The following is a 23971-nucleotide window of genomic DNA, read 5'->3' as shown; positions in this document are numbered from 1 at the left end:
TATCAAACTATGGAATGAGGCTATATGTAGGAATACACACACACACACACACACACACACACACGCATTAACAATTAATGAAAAAAGCCACGACTTTGAAGGGGAGTGGGGAGGGTTGTATGGGATGGTTCACAGGGCAGTGTAGTTGTCAGGAGATGTCTATAGCTCATCCAAGTGGTCCCAAGGCTGCATTTATTTTTAAAACACTGGCCTCTCATTTGGCCTCCCGGGAGCCACCATGTCCAGCTGCATCAGGCTGCCCTTCAGACACCTATGTTTTGTCCTTTCAGTCAGACAATTATTTTGGGGGAAAGCACACACACTAAAAATTGGAATAACCAGCTCAAATTAGACTACAGTTCTTTCAATTTTACGTCACGAAACATGCCAAAGCCATCAAACGATTACTTCCCAGTAGGTGGCTAGAGGTAGGTCTCCAGTATGAACAAGTTAATGAACCAAAAGCATACATAACTATTTGGTGTGGAAGGTCCTTCTGTATATGTGTTGCTTTTACTGGTCAATGAATAAAGAATCTGCCTTGGCCTGTGATACAGTAGAGTAGAGCTAGGCGGGGAAAACTAAACTAAATTCTGGGAGAAAGAAGGTGGAGTCAGTGAGACACCATATAGCCGCCAGAGGGGAAAGACGCAAGCTTACAGGTAGGCCACAAACCTCATGGTAAAAAATAACAGAAATGGGTTAACCAAAGATATAAGAGCTAGGTAGCAATACGCTTAAGTGACTAATCAAGCAGTGATTTAATTAATACAGTTTCTGAGTGATTAGTTCATGGTCTGGGCAGTCGAGAAGAAACAAGCAGCCTCCCACTGCAAGTATTGCATGATTTTCAAGTAAAATATGTTAGGAAACAAACAAACTCCAGCCCTTACCCTCTTTTGAGGTGACGGTAAGCAGTGTAAGACATCCAGGACCTTATGGTCTTAGCGTATCAGGCCAACAGTGGAAAAGGGCGTGTAATTAACACACCTGCCTACACATCTAGGATCTTATGTTCTTAGCGTATCAGGCCAGCAGTGGTACAGGGCGTGTAACTAACACACCTGCCGACACACATCTAACCGCTTTCTGCTTAAATGGTAAATCTCAGAACTACAGATATTCCCCCTTTCCCTGGCTATAAGCAGTGTGAAGATTCGAAGGTGGACACTCCTGAAAACATCTAAAGCTATGTTTGCAGCCTGTCAAGTCTCAGTAGCAGAAATACCCTAATTATACATTCTGGCTACATTTCTGTACATGACATAAGGCTGTTCTGAAAACGCATTAGAAGTCATAATGGTGACTACATAGTTTCTTAAGCCATAAAAGTACAATTTAGGATCCACACACTGAATGAAACACAGCTGCACAGGTTTAGATACAGATCATCAAGACAGCCTTAAACATAAAGTCAACAGAGGGCACCTGAGACAGAAGAGGGCAGATTATTATTGTGAATGTCTTAATATTTCCAGGTACTTAGCTTAAATATGTGTTTCAAAGACTGAATTTGAAAAAAATACCACAATTGAAAATTAAACCTGTGAATCTATGGCTTTGTTATTCTCGTACTGAAAAATCATCCAGTGGATGTCTTAAAATTGTACAATCATACAATTTTTAGTAGTTCATGTACGGTGGGCTTTGATTATGAGACTCCGTTATGCAAAGATAAGGTAAGATTCAGACTATTCTGAATTACCCTGGCAAACATGGGGTCATACTGTGGGTTCACTGAACACAGAATAAATAGGGTCTCATGAAACCAACTGTGTAAGAAGAAAAGAGCTCACTTAACAAAGCATATGGAAATAAGTACAAACATTTATTTCCTCTCTTACCCACTGAATTAGAATACAAAAATGTGTTAACAGTGGGAATTACGGGAGAGAAACTTGGAATAACAACGACTTAAAATGATGTCTGAAAAACACACAAGTTCCAGATTAACCGAATTAATGTAGAGTGACTGCACTGTGAACAACACAGAAAAGACAAGATTTTTAGACGATTTTGTCATTAAGTAACTCATGAAGTAAGCTGGGTGTGGTGGCACGCACCTTTAATCTCAGCATTCGGGAGGCAGAAGATCTCTGTGAGTTCGAGGCCAGTCTGGTCTACAGAGTGAGTTCCAAGACAGTCAAAGATACACTGAGAAACACTGTCTCAAAATACAAAAACAAAACAAAACAAAATTCACTAAGCAAACTTTTCCACAGAAAGGCTGGAATACTTTGTAGATATAAAGTATAAAACAATATTTTTATACAAAAAGTAGACAGGAAATAAACTTGGTTCATTATATTCTCTATTAGAAAATGTTAATTATGATAAATAAGAGCTAGAAAACAAATTTCTTTATAAAATTTTAGGTTATCATTCAACAATGTAAACAGTCTTTCTTTTTCTTAAGTTAGACTTTGAAAGCACTTTTGGAAAACAGGTTTTTAAAAAACCATTTCGAACTGGGGTCTTCTGCACATGCTAAGAAAGTACTCTTACAGTGAACTGCATAGTCCCAATCCAATATTAAAATTTACAGGTAAATGAAAAACTGAAACCCAGAAACTTAAGATATAATTTCTCTGAGGCAGGAAAGGGTTAGAGCTTAGATCACCTGATATTTTAACGTTATTACCTTATATACTTAAAAAAAAATCCTTCTAAAAATCCACACTTGGAAATCACCCCACAAAGCACAGTACCACAGCAATGAACTGCCGGGATCTAGTGATAATATGCGCAAAACACATTTCAAATGTGCTACTACTCTAAATTTTCAAGGGACAGCCAAGACCCTCAGCCCCAAATTTTCTGGTGAATTTGTTTACCTTCTTCTTTATGTAATGTTGATTTCAACGAAGTATTTGTTTAACTCTAAGAACCATTTAATTAGGTAGGCGATCCAACAATTCCAGAAATAAAGTAACAGCATATAAGTCTTTTTGGAAATGGAAAATAACAACTGTCAACGCTGTCAGTACTCCATGGTTACATACCATGTACCAAGAAAATCCATTAAGTCTTTGCCTCTGTGACACCTACAACCAATATAATCAATATTTAATTAAAATACCAAGCTAGGAATGTTAAATACTTCATAGAAAAACTTAAAACAAAACAAAACAAAAAGCCCAGTTGGGTTTGGATGTATGATGGTTTTTATTTACAACTTTATTGGCAAAAAGGGGAGAACTTTAAACAGCTTTAGTGCAGGGACTGTGGCTGACCCTGTCAGGCTGGACAAGTCCCGTCTCTGTCCATCTACCTGTCCAGATGTGCGACACTGACCTGCACATGCAGTTTCCTTTATACAGCACTCACCTTCCAGGCAGTCTTTAAAACATATAAATACAGAGGAAAGGAAACCACTCATTAAAAACTGCATCAAACGGAAAGTATTTTAAGTATGACTTTGTTGTTCCTGGAAATAACACATGCCCAGTGAAACCAAAAGCTGGAGAAGACTTACACTTCCTACGGGGTGGACGGTGACAACCATCTTCTGTAACGACCATCTTCAATTACCATCAACTACTCTGAACTTACTAGGAGATGTAGTCAAAGTCACAAGAGAAGACGCAGGGAGAGTATTCCTTTGTGGAGGACAGTATTCCTCCAGAATCATCACGGGAAATAAACATCCTGCTGATTCTAGGTGGCAAAACAATTAACGTAGTCAGTTTTGATTACGGCTGATCATGTTGAGCTGACCTAATTTTCTTCTTGCCTTGTCTGGTGTCATTCTTCTAGATCAAGTGTGTTTAATTCTTCTTCTAGTTCGTCCAGATCTTCCCCAGTGAACAGATTCTCATCAACGGGAACAGCACCGATGGTTCCATTCTCTTGTCCCCCCACTCCGCTGTCCTCGTCCAAGTCACTTCTTTCGCCATTTTCAGCCTGGCCTCCAGAAGCTTCACTTAATTTGTTCTCTAAAAACAAAACAAAATCGAAATCAGTACGGCCTAGAAACAAGACAGCATTACAGCAGCAACCAAGAGCACAGACCTCTCTTCCTTTCCCAGGAATTCCTTCCCTGAGATTCCTGCAGCAAGGACAGGTCTTCCTTTTCTGAGCTCACCTGTACCAATCACCTGTCCACTAGGAAATCCCATCTGTGTTCCTCACGTGACTCAGCGATTTGGTTCCGCAGCAGTCAATCCCAATCTATTTCGTTAGGACTAAAGGCCACAGAACAACCCCAGCAAAGTGCCTGTGGGCAGTTACCTGGCTGCTGGTTTAACAGACAGAGCCTGTGAGGAGGCGTGGGTCTGGTCTCCAGCACCACAGCTAAGAGCCTACTGCTTAGGCAGCTTTAGCACACAGCTGTGTGCAACAAGACCAAAGACGCTGCTGCCTCTTGTTCAATGACAACACTTACATTATGACAACTTTTACTAGCCTTGCTTACATTTTAATTCACTTAAACATTTCTGATTACAAGGTCGTGGAGATATGAACTTCAGATAATGTCACCAAATCCCCACTCCACTCGATACCCATCTCAGAGCTTGGCAGGATAAACCACTTGTTTTAAGTTACAACTTGTCAACTTTCATAATGAAAATCAGGTGTATTAGTCTTTCCTGTCCCAGCCTTTGCCTTAATTAACATCCCGTGTTTCTCTCTCACAGCATTCTTAGTCTTCAAGCCCCTTCCTCATGCGCCCCAACCTTTACGTCCACAGTCCCCAGAAAGCCTTCCCTCCACCCTCACACTGCCTCATTGCACACACTTTCAGGGTTTGTTTCTTTTCTCCTCCTCCACTAGAGCCTTTCTGCTTGACACATATGTATGTTCCTATTTCTCACATCGTAAAAGCCCCTCCCTGTAACCACACTGCTTCTGACACATGGTCTGGACTCATCTGTCCTCTCCCCCCATTTCCATACTTGGTAAATCAAGTACCTTATTTCAGTATCCCTTTGTGTAACTGCAGCTAATAAAATACCTGTAATTCTAGTCCCCCCCCCCACCCCGAAACACAAGTCTCTTAATTTTTTCCACTCTGGTAAGCGCATCTGTTTTTGCCTGGCCCATAACACTGGTGTGTACAGTGTGCTCTAGACTGTTACTCTATACATCCCGACTAGCTGAGCTCATTCATTCTGACACTAGTGCACATTACTTTCAGTCTGTTTTTGTCTGCAATAGTTATACAGAATTTGAGAATAACATTAAAAAGCTACATCTTCCAATTCATTTTTGATCTTCTTTTAAGGCGTTTAGCCCATGGTTTCAATACCCACTAAGCCATTCTTTTCTACAGCTCTCCCTACATTTTTATTAAGCCAAAAGTTCCCATTTCCAGTTTAGAGCCTGCATACATCTGAATTTGCCCAGGTCGGTTTCCTTGTTTCTCTGGGCCTCTGGAAAAGGCAGCATACTCACCATCTCTGTCTGAGGCGTACGTGCTGAATCTTTCGAGACTGGCTACAGTGATGCCTGTCTCTTCCACATCCCTCGGGATGTACAGGCTTACGTCTATGTCATTCACACCCACAGAATCATCAACCTTTAACAACACAGAGGAGGCAAAGTCACTACAAATAAGTTTCCTTAACTCACTTTTACTCTTGACACATTATCTTCAGGAAACAAAATTATTACTAACACCAAGAAAAAGACAAATGATACTGCTTGAAAACTCAATTTCTTCCCCCTTAACCTTTTAGAAAAAAAAAAAAAAGCAGTCACTGTTTCTAGTTTTCTTCTCTGGAATCATGGTGTGGGTATGACGTTCCTTCAACCTGGAATTCCATAACAACAGCACATGACATCAGCAGACCTGCTCTTTACCTTATCTACTGCCCTCACCCCTTGACTGTTTGGGCAGAACAAATTTTAAACAAAGAAATTATTTTAAAGGGACAGAAATAGCTTTAAAAAATCTACTGTAAATAGCACCTAACTGTGTGCACCAAGCACTGTACTAAGTTCTTTTTTATCTTGGTTTTTCTGTGTAGCCCTGGCTGTCCTGGAACTCACTTGCCTTGCAGACCAGGTTGGCCTTGAACTCAAGAGATCTGCCTGCCTCTGTGTTCTAAGTGCTGAGGTCAAAAGTATGAGTCACCACCACTCAGCATGTACTAAGTGAACTCACTCATTCTCAGAAGTAGCCTGTGTTAGGAACTACTTACCTGCACTGAGATTAAGAATGGAGGAGGTCTAGGGAACGTTTCTTATGGATGGAAACAGGACCTGAACTCCAGAGTCTAGCATTGGTGCCCTTAGCCATGCTTCTGTTTTTCTCTACCACTTCCCTTCAGTAAGATCAACATGAGAGGTCAAAGCTTGGTCTTACCTCATCACCACCTGCTCCCTGAATGTAACGGGTATCATCTGCTTCCTCGTCATCATCATTAACCAGCTCAGGACGAAATTCAAACACCTCACGACCACTGATCTACAAAGGCACACAAATATATCATTGCAAAGGAAATGCTACCATTAATATTAGACATACTATGCAGATTTAACCTTGCATTTTAACAACGATGAGACAGAAGAATGAAGGACCATTGGTCTGAGTCTGGGACATACCACGAGTGCTTTCCCTGCTTTGAAGTCAGCTTTCCGTCTCTCCATATCTTGTTCAAGTTTATCAATCTTTTCTTGTCTTTTCCTTTTCTTCCACGCAAGGAATGATTCTAGAGTGATTTTGGTAACATTTGGACCTAAGGCAGAACGCTGCAAAGCAAAGAGATATTTAAAGTCACTTATAATTGTTTAACAGCATTTTTCTTTCAAGGTAGGTAACTCTTTCCCTATGAATGCCCTAAAACATAAAACAGACTAAGCGATGTTAGCATGGTAATAGGCTAAACAAGTACCCAGACACACACAGAGAGCTTAACACTTTGACGTAGACTTGAGCAGAAAACTTTGCTGTGAAATAGATATTTTAAAAAACATCATAATAAATTCAAGCTTCATTTGTGTTCTTTCAGATAAGAGATAAAACCAAAAGACAAAATCTGCACTTCTCAAGGTAGCAAGTTAATAAATGGGTAGAAAAAATTATCTGTTAGACACTCAGTGTTGATCTCCAAAATCAAGAGGGTGGCAGGACACTCATCAGAGTGGTGGAAGGCGGGAAAACAGTCTTAGCCCTGCTTGACCATCCACACTCTACTACCTTATCCATGTGACAGACCACACCATGTGGAGTGTATGCAATCTCTCCATTAGTTACTCACACGAACACTCTACTACTTTATCTATGTGACAGACAACAGCCATGTGAGGAGTGTACTCAATCTCTGCATTAGTCACTCACACGCACAATGAAGCAAACCATGCTGAATTTAGTGTTCCCGATAATCTCACTGCCCTCCAACTCACACAATCCCCTCCGTCGCTGAGCTACAACAATCGAGATGCTCTTACACACACTACCTCTCCTCTAACTGGACAGACAAACATACCCAGAACCCAGAGGGATGGTTTCTTTCCACACACACACAAGTATGCTAAAAAAGAAAACAGAGCACCAGGCAGAGACCCTAAGCTGCATCAATATGAGGCATAAACAAACATTTAAAATAACCCCATGGTATGAAAACAGCAGTGACTTAACAAACAAAGTACCCTAGACATCCCTAAAATTAAAGTATGTTGGGCTAATGTAAACAATAAAATTTACATTTATGATACTCAAGAGTAATTTAAGTACAGAAACTTTAGGGAAAGGACATGATATTATTTTTCCTTTCTTAACATGCTATTGCCCCCAAGTGGTAAATATTAGAATTTACAAAAATAATTAAAAGCAGCTTTTAAGAGAAAAGATACTTGTTACCTCTCTTTCAATTAGATCTTCTAACGAAATCTCATCTTCTTTCTCTTCTTTCTTTTTGTCTTTCTTCAGCACAAATCCAGGAGGAAGTGCATGACGATACATGCAATTGTCGCCACCTCCAGGACACACCCAGAACCAGCCATACTTGTTATTTTCAATAGCTTCAAGGAAATGTCTGCACACCTAGAGAGACAGCATTATTCAGAAGTGGTGGTACAGTGTAAATCTACCTCACTTTGATTTGCTTAAGTATACGGAACAAGTAACAATACTTATATCCTAAGGCTAACTTATGTACAAAGCACACTTTTACAGAAAAGATTTGAAAATGAATCTAATACAAAGTCAGACCATGTGGTTCACTCCTTTGTAATTCCAGCCCTCAGGAAGAAGCCAAGGCAAGAACTGTTTAAGAGTTCAAGGCCAGCCTCGGCTGCAGTGGACGGAGACCCCCCCCCCCCCCCCGTCCCCATAAACAAGTCAGGAGCTAGAGAGATGCTCAGCAGTTAAAGTCAGGGGGCTTAAAACTGCCAATAAGTCTGGCTCCAGAGGATCTACAGGCACTTGTAGTCACGTGCACGTACCACACATAGACACCACTGCTACACATAATTGATTAAAACCAAACCATGTAGTATAAATGGCAAAATCTAAGCCTCTACTCCGATGTTTTCCAGTTAGCCTCTGTAATATAATCCTCAGAAGTCTGATTTTTAAATCAGCCCCCAAATCCAGCCCAAGGTCTTACTCCTAGCACTACAAGGCACAATAAAGAAAAAAAAAACAAAACAAATGCTATGCAATAATGACACAAACTCATCGGGATTACCTAATTAAACAGGCAACTCTGTACGTGAGTCATAAGGGTACAAGGTTCAAAGGAACACAACAGTGATCCTCAAACGCAAAGGGCACAAAGTGCAACTGTGCTAAAGCATCAGGCAACAACCTCCACAAATAAAATCACCAGTATCCATCTTCCTAAGAAGGAAGCAAAATTCATCTGCATCTTCCAGCAGGGCAGACTCTTACTGGACATGTATCCCGGATACAGACGTATGCATGTAAGTAGAGACGCTGAGGAGGTACCCGAATTTTTAAAGGCAGACTTCCCAGAACTAGAGTTACTAACTCATTTGGAATTCACATGAAAAAGTACTTTTGACCTAGTAATTGAATCAACCAATTAATTACAAGGGTTGGCTTAACAAGCCTACTTCTTCCACTACTCACAAGACAGATGATTCTTAGCTAAGTATGTATTGTATTACTCCTGTACTTTTGAGACAGTCTATTTTTGCAGCCTGGTCCCACGTGGAATGCGCAATCTACCTATTGGGATTACAGGTATATGCTACCATGTCCAACTATGCTAACCCATAGTTAAGGAAGCACAATTACTCCATAAAATTGCATTTAGGAAACTTTATAAGTTATTCAGCTTTTAGACCAATTTTATTAAAACAATTTAATTAAAAAGTGAAATTTGTAAATTCCAAAAAACAAGCTTATGTTGGTGAAATGTAATTTTCTAATACTCAACAATCCAGTAGAAAACATCAATACCTTGCCATAAAATTTTCCCTAATAATAAATGCCACAGCAACTCAATTCAAGAAAAGGACATACTATTTGAGTTTTTGGTTTTTTCTTTTCCGCCTCACCATGCTTCTTGTTTACTACTTCTTCCAGTTTTTTCTCATCCCAATTATCCATAGTATCTGAATAAAAAGACACAACAAGCAATTTTTATCTCTTGCTCTACTATATAGGTAGGCCTCTAAGCAAACAGTACACAACACAGAAATATTCATAATGTAACAATTTTCTCTGAAGCAGCAAAGACAGCATACACAATATTGCAAATTATCCACCCAAGCTCCCTAAGTAGTTTAGATAAATGAGACATTAGCACAGGAAGGAAGACAGCCAAATCCAAATTAAACCACTGTATTCTAAGCATCATTTACTTAAACTCTGTGTAAACCAACTGTTCTTTACAAATATACTAGTCAATACCGTATTAATATGTTACTAAGTAGTAAGAAACAAAAAAGGGGATTTATTTTTCAACTTTAAGAGAAAGTTAAGAAATACCTTTTTCAAGTTCTTCATCTCTGGCATCAATGTAAACACTTCGCTTTTCACACTTTCTCTCCAAAGTGAGGTCATGAGAGAACTTACACTTATCTCCTTTAGTACACTGCCCTTGTTTGAAGAATGCACACACCACAGACTTGGGATCTGCACCTGGATCCAACAGGAAGGACATCTATAGTACAGGCAGGTAACCCACTTTCGGGACCCTGTTCCTACTGCAGGGTGTTGGCTGTCCCAATCTTATAGGCTGCTAGACGGCAGCTTGTGTCTGGGATTACTTCTGTCTAACTTATTATTTTCTATTTACTAATGTAAGAGAAAGTATCACTTAGAGGTGTTTGGTTAGATATTTCTTTAAAGTTCTTTACATAGCATTTTAACTATTTATTTTTCTTTTATTAACAAAATAAGTGGCAGAGGTGAAGATCAAGCACGGAGGTTCTTCTAGTTCCTTGGCTATGGAGTCAGTGAGACAGGAGGCAAAGAAAACACAAATGAAGACTATTGTCCCAAATATGCATGTGACATACAGTTTATGAGACCACAGCTTTGTCGTGCTCCTAAAGACCACCCCCATTAAAACACAAAGAACAAAACTCCAGAAAACTACTGCGTTTTTATTTTCTTAAGACAAAGTCTTGCTGTTTAGCTTTGGCTGGCCGTGAGCTCATACAGATCTGCCCGCCTCTTCCTCCTATGCGTCAGGCACAAACCACATAAAAACCTAGAGAAACTGTGTGAGTGCTGGCTGCCTGCATGCATGTGTACCCGAGGTGCCCAGGGTGCTGGGGACTGAGACCAGGTCCTCGCTAAGAGCAAGAGGCGTCACTCCAGCTCCGCACAAGTCAAGTTTGCAACAAGATCTGCATTTGATAAAAGAGCACTTGTGACATTTAATCTTACCTTTACTTATCTTCTGCGCGGCGACTACAGGCTTGAACAGCTCGTTCAGTTCCTGCAGCTCCTTCTTCTTGTCATCTTTCTTCAGCTTCTTCTCAGCTTCACTTTGTGCCACCTAGATTTCCAAGTTAAAAATGTAAATCTGATTGCTTATACAATTGTTTCCACTATACAGCAATTACGACCATAACAAAAACATTTGTATATTTATATTATGCACTCTTTACAATAAGTGGCTTACATATTAGATATTGCGGTTAAACTATTAAAATTGATAAGCTTTGTAACAAATTCCTTTTTGTACTATAATTAGGCACCACACATAATTAAAATGCATTCGAAGCTAATGAGTTCATGGTAACAAGCAAATATTAAACACTTAACCCTGGCATTTAGCAAATACTTCTCAACTGAAGTATATTTTTTTCCCAGTGAAAACAACTTACACTCTAGAAATACGAGCGCATTTTGACATGAGATGAAAACAGCCTGATATGTTCAATAACGGTCAGTAAGCACCACAAACTAGTGATGGGGATAACAGAAGGCACAATGCACTCGTAGTTCTGGTACCTAACGACTGGTGTATTCATCTAAAACATTTACACCTCAGTCTTATATTAGAAGACACAATACAAGATGCTTATTTAAGGAAACTCAGACCGTGGGCAGACAGACACACAACTATAATACAATATACACAAAACTCTGAAACAAAGAATGTCTATATGCTTAGAAAATTAGATTGAGCTGGTAACTTTGTAGAGGAGTGCTATCAACAAGAAAAGAATGTAAAAGGAACCCGCCACTGAAAACACCAAGATATGGAAAACATCAAGGACAAGTTTGGATCTTATCAGTAGGCGAGAGACTTTAACTTAGTGGTTTGAAGTAACCAGATCAGGTTCCATTTTACAAAGACAGGGTAGAGACTTTGAGGACGGAGTAGAAATGCTCGAAGAAAGCAAAGAATCTCCTGCAATTGTAGACAGGAAGGCACTAGGGATTGGAACAGGTATTAGTACAAAAGGGAGAAGAAAGCATTTAGGAAGCAGAACTAAGGACGAGGAGAAAGAGGAGCCTGGGATTAGCATATGCACAATAAGTGCTGCTGAAAAGGACAGGGAATACAGGAGGAGCAGGTTTCAGGGCAGGTGGAGATGAGCTCAGGTTTGGACACAGGAGCATGAAATGCTTCCAGAGCATCTGGGCGGAGCTGTCTAAAGGCAGCTGCACTGGACACGGTACCAACGCCACTGCAACTAGGCAGGGCCTAGTCTGAGATAACACAGAACCTAATCTGAGATAACACAGAACCTAGTCTGGGATAACACAGAACCTAGTCTGGGATAACACAGAACCTAGTCTGAGATAACACAGAACCTAATCTGAGATAACACAGAACCTAGTCTGGGATAACACAGAACCTAGTCTGAGATAACACAGAACCTAGTCTGGGATAACACAGAACCTAATCTGAGATAACACAGAACCTAGTCTGGGATAACACAGAACCTAGTCTGGGATAACACAGAACCTAGTCTGGGATAACACAGAACCTAGTCTGGGATAACACAGAACCTAGTCTGAGATAACACAGAACCTAGTCTGGGATAACACAGAACCTAGTCTGGGATAACACAGAACCTAGTCTGGGATAACACAGAACCTAGTCTGGGATAACACAGAACCTAATCTGTTAAAGAAACTCAAGGAACAGCAGCAAGAAAAATAAAACTGTAAGAAGAAAATGTGTTCAAAAAGGAAAAACAAAACAAGTCTTGAAGAATGAACCAACGTTACAATTAGGTCATTCCAAGTTCTGACTTCAACTACACAGTAGAAGTGTTTAAACAACAACAAAATCATTCTGCTTTCCTTTAAATCATAGTACACTTTGCTGGCTAGGCTCATCTCCTATGTGGCATCTAGAAGAATATACTGGAGGCCATAAACCACTGGGACACAGTGGCATAGGTCACTTAGTACTTATGAGGCTGAGGCAAGAAGAGAGAACACTTTAGCAACATGACACCTTAATTATTGGAGCTTTGTGTTAAGTTTTAAAATCAATTACTCCAAGTAACAAAACGTTCTCTTCATCAAATACATCTGTGTCATTTATAGCAAACGACGTTGGAACATCATTTTTAAAATGCCTTCAAATGTATGTAAACACCTGAAACAATGTGCTTGTTTGTCAAGGTGTAAAGAGCACAGCAGTGAATATATATATATTCTTCAAGAGAAAAGAAAAAGTGGCTAATGATGTTAGAAGCCTTGAGTGAGGTCAATGCTTCTACCAGGCCATTTCCAGAATGGCCTCTTACAAAAAGCAGGCTTATAGGCAGTTGAAGTTTAAGTGTGTTTGGATAGACTGTAGTAAAGTCTAGTAGTACCTAAAATCCACAGCAAACTATAGTGATTAAAACTGGTGAACTGCCACATATGGTAACATGGCTGCAGAAGGCAAGAATACAAATAATTGTGTTACAAATGCACACAGGCTATCAAATAGATATCATCACCTACCTCCATGTACATTAATATGCATGTTCTAAGAAGAGAATGTATTTAGATATTCCATACTGATACAACAGTAAAAACATGTCTTTCTTGTGTGTTTCTTAAATGAACTTCCTCTTGAGAAGAAAAATCTGTCCCTGATTGAAATTTCTAAAATATATTCTCAAAATCTGACTTTTTTACTGTGTGATCTTTACATGGAAAATCTGTATTGTAGGTAAAATAAAACAGTTTACATCTGTTTAAAAAAAAAAGAGAGAGAACACCAAATGTTTTATCAGTGTAGTTGTCTTTCTAGTCCACAAACACCTGACCTATGATGTTCAGATTTAAAATGCTCGGGCGGGCTCCCTTTTACAGAGTTGCTGAATGAAGCTTAGCAGTGGCAGTCAGTCAGTCCCTACTCACTTTGTCTTCTGATCTCTCCGCAGGCTCACGGTCCCTATCTGTGCATGTGTTCGAGGGTAGAAAGGGACAGGGAGGAAAGGTACGGCAGAAGCTCCTGGGTAAACTGGAAGTACAGCATATTCTCCCTAAAGATGGGAACCAGGAAGGGGCCTCACAGGCCCTGACAGCTGTTTAGGGGAGCTGTGGTACACACCCCCTGGGAGAGATGTCTGGGAAATAACTAGGAGCAGAGTCATCTTCCACAGACACAACCCAGGGTAGGACCTCAGGTTTGGGTCTACAAACAGCATTGCTGCTCAGCCTCAAAGTAATATGTGGTACTTTATATTCAATGCTAGACCAGTTACCCAAGAAAATATCAAGAATATAATACTGAATGCAGTGACATACTTAAGAAGTACATGAATTTTATATATAACACTGCTAGGTCTATTAAATCGCAAACAACACTCAAACGACTAGGAAGATGTCAGAGGAAGAGGAAATGTATTGGACGGGAGTCTTAACAACCAGGGGAACCCTACAAGAGACAAGTGCCCTTGCACTGCAAAATAAAAACCGATGTATGTGAACAACTTAAAGTCATGTAACGATAAAGATCCAACCCAAGTCTACCTGTCTCCAAGGCTTAGCATGTAACATGATGGGCTGGCTTGTTGGGGTTTCTGTCCCGCCCCGTACCCCACAGTCAGCAACTCCCAACGAAAATCACACACAGAACTCCATAAGGTTATACACTGATTGGCCCTTTAGGTCAGGCTACTTATTAGCTCTTATAACTTTTGTTACCCCATTATCCTTATCTACGTTAGCCACACGGGCTCAGTACCTTTCTCAGCTGGGCAGGTTACATCCTGTCTCTTCGGTGGTCTGCGCAGGAGTGGCGGAGGGACCTTCTTCCTTCGTAGCCTTATTCTATTCTCATTGCCCTGCCTCTACTTCCTGTCTGGTTGACCCGCCTATACTGCCTGCCTGGCCAATCAGTGTTTTATTAAAATATGATTGACAGAATACAGACAATTCTCCCACGCCATTAGCATACAGCTATCCTTTGATAACTCTGGGCAGTGAGTCTAGGCCTCTTCCAGATGCCCAAATCCATGGTAGCTCAAGTCCCTCGAGTATTACTGATAAGATCTAATATAATGTAGGCTATCTAAATCATCTCACTGTATTGCTTAGGAACAATAGCTTTCAAAACTCTGTACTGTTTCAGTACAAACATGATCATCTTACTAGAAGGAACACTACCGTCTGGCTTTAGAATAAAACTGTGACGTGGGGGGAAAGAGACAATGACTTGGAGCCAGCACAGAGAGAAGTGGGTTCTAGGCAAAGATGAGTAATCTAACAGATATTATGCTGATATTCTCAGACTAAAAACAACTGCAGTTAAAAACATAGTTGAGAATTTCTCTTCTATGTCCAAAGAGTGTTACCAAGAATTAAGGAAAAGATATTAAAAAAGAAAATTAAAAAAAAGACCATATTGGTAAAACCTTATAGGATGAAAGGTCTAAAGAATACAAAGAAAAAGAGGTTAAAGTTTTTGAACAATTATCAGTTCTTATATAAGAACAAATATCTCAGAAGCAGCAAGAATAAAAAGGAGACACCATAGCTAACATATACGTCTAGGTCACTCACTATAATAAAAATCAACATGATAATGACCCAGACAACAAATAAGAGGAACAGAAGAGAGAATCCAGGAGGAGATCCTAATGCATCAGTAGTTACATTCCAGTTCAGTGGCGATATGATGCTGGGCAGAGTAGCTATTCAACTTTAAAGACAATCTTACAGATACATAAAATAGAGGGCAAAGTATAGACTGCAAAAAGGAAGCAACCAGAAAACAAATAAATAAAACAAAATATAAGGAACTAAGAAAATTGTGCAAAACAACACAGCAGAAAGTGAGGTAAAATTATAGCACAGCAAAAGAGAGATGAGACAAATTATCTGCAATGTTAAAAGTATTTCTTACAAATTTGTAAGAAAGACTGGGTGGTGGTGCACACCTTTAATCCCAGCACTCAGGAGGCAGAGGCAGGCAGATCTCTGTGACTTCAAGGCCAGCTTGGTCTACAGAATGAATTTCAGGACAGAACTCACAGCTACAGAGAAACCCTGCCTTGAAAAACCAAAAAGTAAGAGAAAGACAGACAGTATTTGAGTAGTTGGTCAGGACAGGGGAGTGTAAAATGACAAGTACACGAGAAGACCCACCCTACCCGAGGAACACAATGAAAGGTCACTTAAAGCTTATTATCGGTCAAACACTAAGAAACCTTAGCATCTAGTACAGACAGGGAAACTGAGAAAGTGGGAACTGTTAGTCCACAGAATCTGTTCAGGGCCAGAGAGATGTCTCAGTGAGTAAAGGCATTTGCGGCCAACCCTGAATAACTCAGTTCAGTGACTGGAGTCTACACAGTGAAAAGAGAGAACTCTCCTTGCTTCTCTGACCCACAGACAAGCATTGTGGCATGTGTACTCATACACACAAAGTAAGATAAATACAATTCTGAGATAGATGGTATATTATATTACACCCATCAGAAAAATACAGCAATTTATATTATTTACCTGACGTGGATTCTGTTGACCGAATTTCACTTGATGAGTGACAGCCTTAATAAACTTCTGTTGCTTTGCTCCTTTCTTATTCTTTAGACCAAAAGTTTTGTCCTAAATGGGAAAGAACAGAAATATTTTGGTAAATTATTATCTTTTCAATGATGTAAATACTTATTTATTGATAGACAAAACAAGTCTTTTTAAAAAATAAGATGTATTTTTATTTTAGTGCACATGTGTTTTGCCTGCATGCAAGTCTGTGTGCCACATGTGTACAGTGCCCATGGAGGCCAGAACAGGGTGTTGGGAAATGAACCTGGGTCATCTGGAAGCACATCCAGTGTTCTTCACATGCTAAACCATCCCTCTATCCTCAGAAAATAGATTCTTTATGTCACAAAATTACATAAAATATTACAGCACCAGGCAAAGGCAATAAATCACTATAAACAAAAGCAACTGGGGGTGGGGGGATGAGCTGATGCCCAGGCCACGGAGGACTGCTGCCTACTGGGCTGCTCCGCACAGCTTGTTCAACTGGCTTTCTTATAGCACTCAGGATCACCAGCCTAGGGGGGGCACTGCCCAGTGAGTTAGGCCCTCCCACATCAATCATCAATCAAGAAATTAAGGTCAATCTTGGGAGGGTACTTCCTCAATTGAGGTCTTCCCTAATAACTGTGGCCTGTGTCAGCTGGCCTAACAAGTAGCTAGCACAATGAAAATGAACGTTTGACACTCGAAACATCAACTAGGACCAGTCGCAATTTAACGCCAACCGACAACTGTCACTGCCACCATTCGGCTGACCGTGCTTCTTTTTCCTCAGGATGTTTCAGACCATCAGGTCTTTGGGACCTGCGGAGGAGTCATACTGGTACAAGTCGTCCCACAAACAAGCTGAGGGAAATGCTATGTGGAGAGAGAGTATTCTTAGCTTCTTTCGCAGTGCTGGTAGAATCCAGGGCAATGGGCATATAAATCACAAGATATCTTAGCATCCCCTTTAGCAGAGTGGATGCACACAGCACTTTCAAAACTCAAGTGATCTCAGGATGTACGTTTGTAAGCTTATGCTGAATGAAGGTCTACTGAACAAGAAAGGACACATTAACCAGAAAGCAGCATTTTTTATTAAGTTTGGTAATTTATTAGTTCATTGGACGGTTCCCATTACGGAGATTCTCATTTTGTGAGCAGCACTTATGGTAATCCTTGGCTCTCTACCTCATATTTAATCAGTATGCTAACAAAAGCCTTTAGAAAGGATTTCAGATGTTTGTTTTGTCTTTTGTTTTCTGGAGACAGCCTTTCTCTGTATTCTGAAACTTGCTCCGAAGACCAGGCTAACCATGAACTCACAGAGCTCTGCCTGCCTCTGCCTCCAGAATGCTATGATTAAAGGTGAGCCACCAGGGTCAGTGTGGGACTTCAGATATGTAAAGATGTGTGTACATGGTTTTGGGGCTGTAATGAGGTGAGTGGTACCCCTTGAAAACTTTTATCTACCACACTTTAAATGTGACTTTATTTGGAAACAAGTTTTTGTGGATATAATCTTCAAATGAGGTTAAACTGAGAAAAGGCAATGTGAAGGCAGCAGAGATTAACACAAACACAAGTTAAGAAAAACCAAAGATTGCCGGATGACATCAGACAATAGGAAGAAGCCAAGGAGAATGCCCCCACACCCTCCTTCAGAAAGGGGACACGAATATGTTGATCATGGATTTCAGACTTCTTTATCCAGAATGGTGAAAAAAAAAACAAGCAGTCTAGTAATAGTTTTGGGTAATTTGTTACAGCAGCCTAAAGAAACTAAAACAGTGAGATCGGCCCTAACACGGGCGGTTGGCACTACCATCTGAACTCTGTTTCATTTATGTAACGCCATTTTCCTGCAAGGATCTGGCTAGGAGAGACACAAGCCTGACTACAGGGCAGAGAAGGGAACGGTGGGAGGCAGCTATCTTCAGGTTTATTAAACAGATCGTTCTCAGGACCATTTCCTTGGTACTTCTGGGAGGTGGGGAAGACAGGGATTACTATGTAGCCCAGGATAGCCTTGACTAATCTTGCCTCACCTTTTACCACATACTACCACACCCAGCTTCAGCCTTACATTTTAACCAATTTCCCTAAAGCCTCTGTGCCTGTGCAGTGTTTGTAAAAGAACGCCACCCTTCACAACAGAGAGCTCAGTCCTGCCTGTGTTCTAGATCAGTCACCAACTCATCCATGAGCTGCCAACGTTTACACGTGGATGTTCAATATTACAGATGGCTCTAGCCTCAAAACAGAATTTGTATTTTTTCTTCTCATTCTCTTTTGAGTGGTTTCACAGAATGCAAAAAAAAAAATATTCTGAATTCTCTGAAAACTTTAAGTCTGAAATAAAACACTATTGAGTGAACTATCTGACACCACGTAACATAACACAATCTTTCTAGTACCTTAAACCCAATACAGTCTTTCAATGTCTTTAACAGTGAAAAGCTCAAAGGTGTTTTGATTCTAAAAGGTTACTTCTCACTGGTAAATACTGCTTTACTCATTACCGTGTACTTAAACTTTGCTTTACTTTTACTTACCTAAATGTTTGCTTGTGTTTTAATATCCCAGCACGGTATTACAAAACTACACACATATTCCATAGGTTATGCACATGAAAATGAAAACACATAAGCTGAAATTGCTCTTTACCAAGCTTTTAATGGCATCTTCTGTTTTTGTAAAAAGCTTAATATTCTAGCCAATTCCAGGGTATGATGGCCAAAGATCATGTGACATATTGGGGATTAGTTTAGGTATGAACCAAGTATGAAACACCCTACTTTCTTTGTACAGTAACGAGCTATCATGAGTGAAAGGAGAATATAGTACCAACAATATCTATAAATGCTTTGCCCAACATGCAAGCACAGAGAAGCAATAAACCATGAATAAATAAAATTGGACAGTAAACCATACACTGACATAGAAATATTTAAGCAAGAAAAAAAAAAGGCAGCTTGAGAACAGACTTCCAATAGCAGTTCCTAGGAGCACGTAATTCCAGACCTGAAGAGGAACACAACAACAAAACACAAACAAACAGACAAACCCCAGCAAGCTTCCAGGTTTAACTACACTGTCTGTCTCTCTTGAATCTTCCTCACAGTCCATAGGTATGTCTTCCTACAGCCATAGAAGCTTTGGCATGTTTCCAAGTTGTTTAAGAATATAACCTAGAGTCAAACTGGGCTGGGTAACTGTCATAGGAAAAGTGAGTCTAACCTTATGTATGAATTAAAGATTTGCTAACACTGAGGCACTACAGAAAGTACCTGACAGCAAGGACTTGGGGGGCCTGACCTTCTGGGTTTAAATCCCGGCTTCCTGCTTGCCAGTTCAGTATACCTTGGGCAAGTTATTTAAGCTTTGTGCCTGTTATCTCAACTGTATAATGAGTACTAACACTTATCTGAAACAAATAAAGGCGCTATGTATCACTTAAATACAAGGTTTTTCCCTTCTTCAAAATACTGAGGAAACTGTGTCTAGTTCAATATTTGTCAACTATTAAATGAATAATATTTAAATTAAAAAGTATCTGATCTAAGTTCTTGCTCCTCCCACCACCAAAACCTATGTTTTTCAGAGACCTGGTTAAGTCAAAGATGAAGATGGTTCACCAAAAGCACCCCCTACACACACACACACACACACACACACACACACACACACACACACAAAACCTAGGCTGGCATAAGACTGGATGTGTAGCTGAGGATGAACTTGAACTTCCCATCTACTTGCTTCTATCTCCAGAGTGCTAGAATTATAGAAACACACCACAATGCCCAATGTGTGGTAGGCAGGCACTCTACCTGAGCGACAGTCCCTGTTACAAAAGCCTTCTAAAGAGTACATTCTGAATAATACTGGTACACCTCAAAAGTAGGGTGGTTTATGACCCAAACTATGTCAATAAAGCCTTTCCTTGGGCTCTGGACAAACTTTTAACCAAGAGTTGACATTGATTTGGGAGCGGGAAAGTATTAGGTAGAAAAAGGTTTCAGTGACTCCCAGAAAGCTAGGAAAACACCGCATGTTTAAGGTTTCAAACACCAGTTACAAGGAAAGAAGGGTATGTTTCCGTAGGTGGAGAAGCAGAACGTCAGAAAGAGCTGACTGACAACGCTGACCTTTCCTCTTCTGAGCCTTAAGCAATCCTGCTCCCTTTACAGGCCAGCTCCTGCTCCTTAAAGATGTTTAAGAAAAAACAAAGCCAAGAGAGTTGACAGTGTTTCAAGGTACGTGGGTTCTGGGATCTATTATCTGGGACCCTAGGGTAGACAGAGGCTGACATTGTATTAACTTGGTGGTTTTGTCTCCAAATACACAACCTAATAGATTTTGTTGTCTATTTATAAATGGACACTTTGCAACTGATTAACTTAGCTGCCAGCAATCAACAGTTTCTACATCCTTCTTTCAAACCTAGGTCCTGTCTGCAGAGGTCTCCATGGTAACTATTCTGCAGTGCTCCTGTGCCCAGGGGAACATACATTCCTTATCTGTTTGCCCTAAACCCAGACACTGCCAACCCAAACCAACGATTATACTTCTTCTTTTGTTAAAAAAGATTTATTTTCATGCGCCTAAATGTTATGTCTATGTGAAGGCACCAGATCCTCTGGAACTGGAGTTACAGACAGTTGAGACCTGCCGTATGGGTGCTGGGAACTGACCCTGGGTTCTCTGGAAGAGCGGCCAGAACTCTTAATCGCTGAGCCATCTCTCCAGCCCCCCCATTTCTTTTATCCTTTAATTTTATATTATAGCCAATGCTGTCCTCAAATTGGAAATCCTTGTGCCTTTGCCCGGATTCTGGCTCTGGCTGGTCTATGATCGGACAGTTTGTTGCTCAAAGTTGATCTCAAAGTATTATTTTGGCTCTAAGAAAACAGATGTTCTATACTGTCTGGGGACCACGTGTGCACAGAGAATAAACTTGAACTACTGTGTGATGCAGCCATTTCAAGACAACACATACTCACACAAGTAACCCTGTGATCCTTGGGCAGTTTAAAGGAGGAAGAGGGGAATATGCAGACAATTTTCTTACAAAAATAGAGGGCTTTACACGAAATTTGACTAAGGAGCCAAAATATAAGCTTAACTACCACTGAAATCATCAAGACATGCTAGGGTCTTAGAGAAATTACAAACAAATCAGACCAGGCTTAATTCCATTTCTCTATTAGCATACTTTCAATCAGGTAAATGGTGGAGTTTTTTGTTTTTTTAAGCTTTGAAGATGTCTTCACTTATGGAAACTAAGATGGATCTCTTTACTTCAAAAACAAAAATACAACCATCAAACAAACAGACTCTTGTTGACTAGGACTGCAGACAGTGGCCAACTGCAACCCTGGAGTGTGTGATGTTTAGGCACAACACCCAGAAAAGTAACAATCTTGTTACAAGATGAATGAAGCCAACATAGATGCATGAATTTTAGGGGAAACAGAATACTATAAATAACTCTGACTTTTTTGCTTTTTGTTTTTCAAACAGTGTTTCTCTGTATAGCCCTGGCTGTCCTGGAACTCACTCTGAGGACCGGGCTGTCTTCACACTTCACACTCGGAGAGACTGGCACCACCACTTTAAAGAAATAACTTTAGTCTTATTAATTAAAAGTGGTTAAAGCTCTAAATTCTCTGAAGTGTATCTAACTTTTACTGTCTTGTGGTCTCTATTTTGCTGGTTCCACCACAGAATAGTATCTTGGAATGTCTTTTGTTGGCACAGCACTGAACTGCCATCGGATTTTTGGTTCCCAAATCCTGTGAAGATGACAATTATTTAGCTTTCCTTTCCTTTTCTTCCCCCCCCCCCCCCCCCCCCGAGACAGGGTTTCTCTTTGCAGACCCTGCGGTCTTGGAACTCCTCTGTCAACCAGGCTGGCCTTGAACTCACAGAGCTCTGCCTGCCACTGTCTCCCGAGTAATTCAAGGTCTGCCCCACCACTGGCAAGCAATTATTCTGCTTTCAAATGTTTTGGATATGACAGTTCCACAACAGAGTTACAACAGCCAGGAGTATTACTGTCTCCACAGTTTTATTCAAGTCAGCCACCAACTTTAACTACGTACAATTGGACTTGGAGAAGGGAACTCTGGGGATTCTCACTGCTATCTTTCACGTCTGGAACAATCAAATGTTGAAAAACAAAAAAATAAACAAACATGGCATTCCAAAACATTCATTCTGGTATTTTAGTAAGAACGAACCTATACAGGGCTCCTTTTTATTCAGATCTGTTATGCTGTAAAACGGTCACTGCTTTTCCCAACTACACCCCGAACCTATGAAATACCATTTGTTTTTAAGGACGAGGAGGATTAGTAGGAAAGATCTCACAAAGAGATGCACGTCGTTTCCCAAATGTCAGACATGGCTAACCATCTTAAGGAAACTCACGTATACAACCGCTGCAAACCTACTGAAGAACATTTAAGGACATCAATCCCTTGCATCGCTCACTGAAGGCCTACACGTTTAATGCACTCAAAGTCGTCGTGTGTGTGTGTGTGTGTGTGTGTGTGTGTGTAGATAAACTGGGAGCACCGTCATCAACACAGGCAGTGACACAGCCTACACATGTAATTCGGAATCGGAATTAAATACTCTGGACAAGACTGCTGGGTTACCCTGTGCTTGACCCTGAAGTTTTCAGATGGACCAAAAGGGCGGGGGGGGGGGGGGAGTCAATTCTGTTGGCGCTTGAAAACTAACAGCCCTACGTCTCAGTGTGTGATAAAGAAAACACAAACGCCAGCGGCGTGAGGCCTGTGGGAAGGGGCCTTCCAGAAGGACGCTCAGCCCTGCCCCTTCATGCACAGCCCTGGGAACGGCTGCAACCCGGGAGCGAGGGAGGCCGGGCCGGGGTCAGCGGGCGGCCGAGGGGCACGGGCGGGGAGGAGGACGGGGCGGGCTCGGCCTAGCGCTCAGGGCCGGCGAGCGCCTCCCGGGGCCGGGGCCCACCGGGCTGGACGCCGACACGTGGCCCCGGGAGCGGCGCTCGGCAGCGGGGCGAGCCCCGGCCCCGCGCGGAGGGGGGGGGGGGAAGGGTACGCACCTCGATGATCTTCTCCTTCTTCTTCTGCTCCGCTTTCTTGCTGCCCCCGGCCTGAGCCTGTTTCTTGGGGGGCATCGCGGAGGAGGCGGGGGCGCCGAGCCGACTGCGGCGCGGATGGCGACCGTCGGGGCGTCCGGCAGCGCGGCGGGAGCAGGAAGACCCGGCCGCCGCCGCAGCGCACGGAAAGCGACGCGCTCATTCGCCGCCCGGATGCGGCCTTTGCGACAGGACGGCGCCGCGCGGCATTGTGGGGCGGGAGCCGAGGCGCCCCCCGGAAGTGCGGCTGCGCGTGCGCTCCGGCCGTACTGGGCCTGGACGGGGCGTGGAGGGGACGTGGGAATGGGCAGGGGCTGGTGGCAGGACACCGCCGTCGGTGGGGGATGGAGTCGCCGTGCGTTCGTGGACCCTGATAGTCTTAGATAGATCTGTGGTCCTGGCCTGGGCGATCAGGAAGCGGCTGCAGCCATTCTGAACTGCAGGGGCACGGCTGGAGTGCGGCACCTTCAGTATCAAATAATATG

At 41.5% G+C, this 23971-nt stretch overlaps 1 protein-coding gene across 1 annotated transcript; it reads right to left on the bottom strand.

Moving 5' to 3' along the window:
- Window positions 1–3141: 3141 nt before the first annotated feature.
- Window positions 3142–23627, bottom strand: Zc3h15 (zinc finger CCCH-type containing 15). Its single transcript, XM_085680902.2, has 10 exons — window positions 23451–23627; window positions 16331–16432; window positions 10808–10919; window positions 9902–10054; window positions 9434–9525; window positions 7805–7987; window positions 6547–6693; window positions 6308–6409; window positions 5395–5518; window positions 3142–3935 (listed from the first exon to the last, which is right to left on the bottom strand). The coding sequence occupies exons 1-10, from the start codon at window positions 23523–23525 to the stop codon at window positions 3745–3747; spliced, it is 1281 nt and encodes a 426-aa protein (XP_085537028.1). The 5' UTR covers window positions 23526–23627; the 3' UTR covers window positions 3142–3744.
- Between the last annotated feature and the right edge of the window lie 344 nt (window positions 23628–23971).

This window comes from Myodes glareolus, chromosome 21 (genome assembly GCF_982192425.1).
Source record: "Myodes glareolus chromosome 21, mMyoGla1.1, whole genome shotgun sequence".
NCBI lineage: Eukaryota > Metazoa > Chordata > Mammalia > Rodentia > Cricetidae > Myodes > Myodes glareolus.
Note: the sequence above shows the minus strand (reverse complement) of the source record. Positions and strands in the feature narration are given on the sequence as shown.

What these genes read in the sequence shown, in the direction of transcription:
- Zc3h15 (XM_085680902.2), bottom strand. Translation starts at nt 23,525, where the DNA reads ATGCCCCCCAAGAAACAGGCTCAGGCCGGGGGCAGCAAGAAAGCGGAG. An exon ending in CGCGCAGAAGATAAGTAAAG is followed by an intron (nt 10,055 to 10,807) that starts GTAAGATTAAAT and finishes TGTTGGATCCAG; the next exon opens with GTGCAGATCCCAAGTCTGTG. An exon ending in AGGGAGCAGGTGGTGATGAG is followed by an intron (nt 5,519 to 6,307) that starts GTAAGACCAAGC and finishes GTGTTGTTAAAG; the next exon opens with GTTGATGATTCTGTGGGTGT.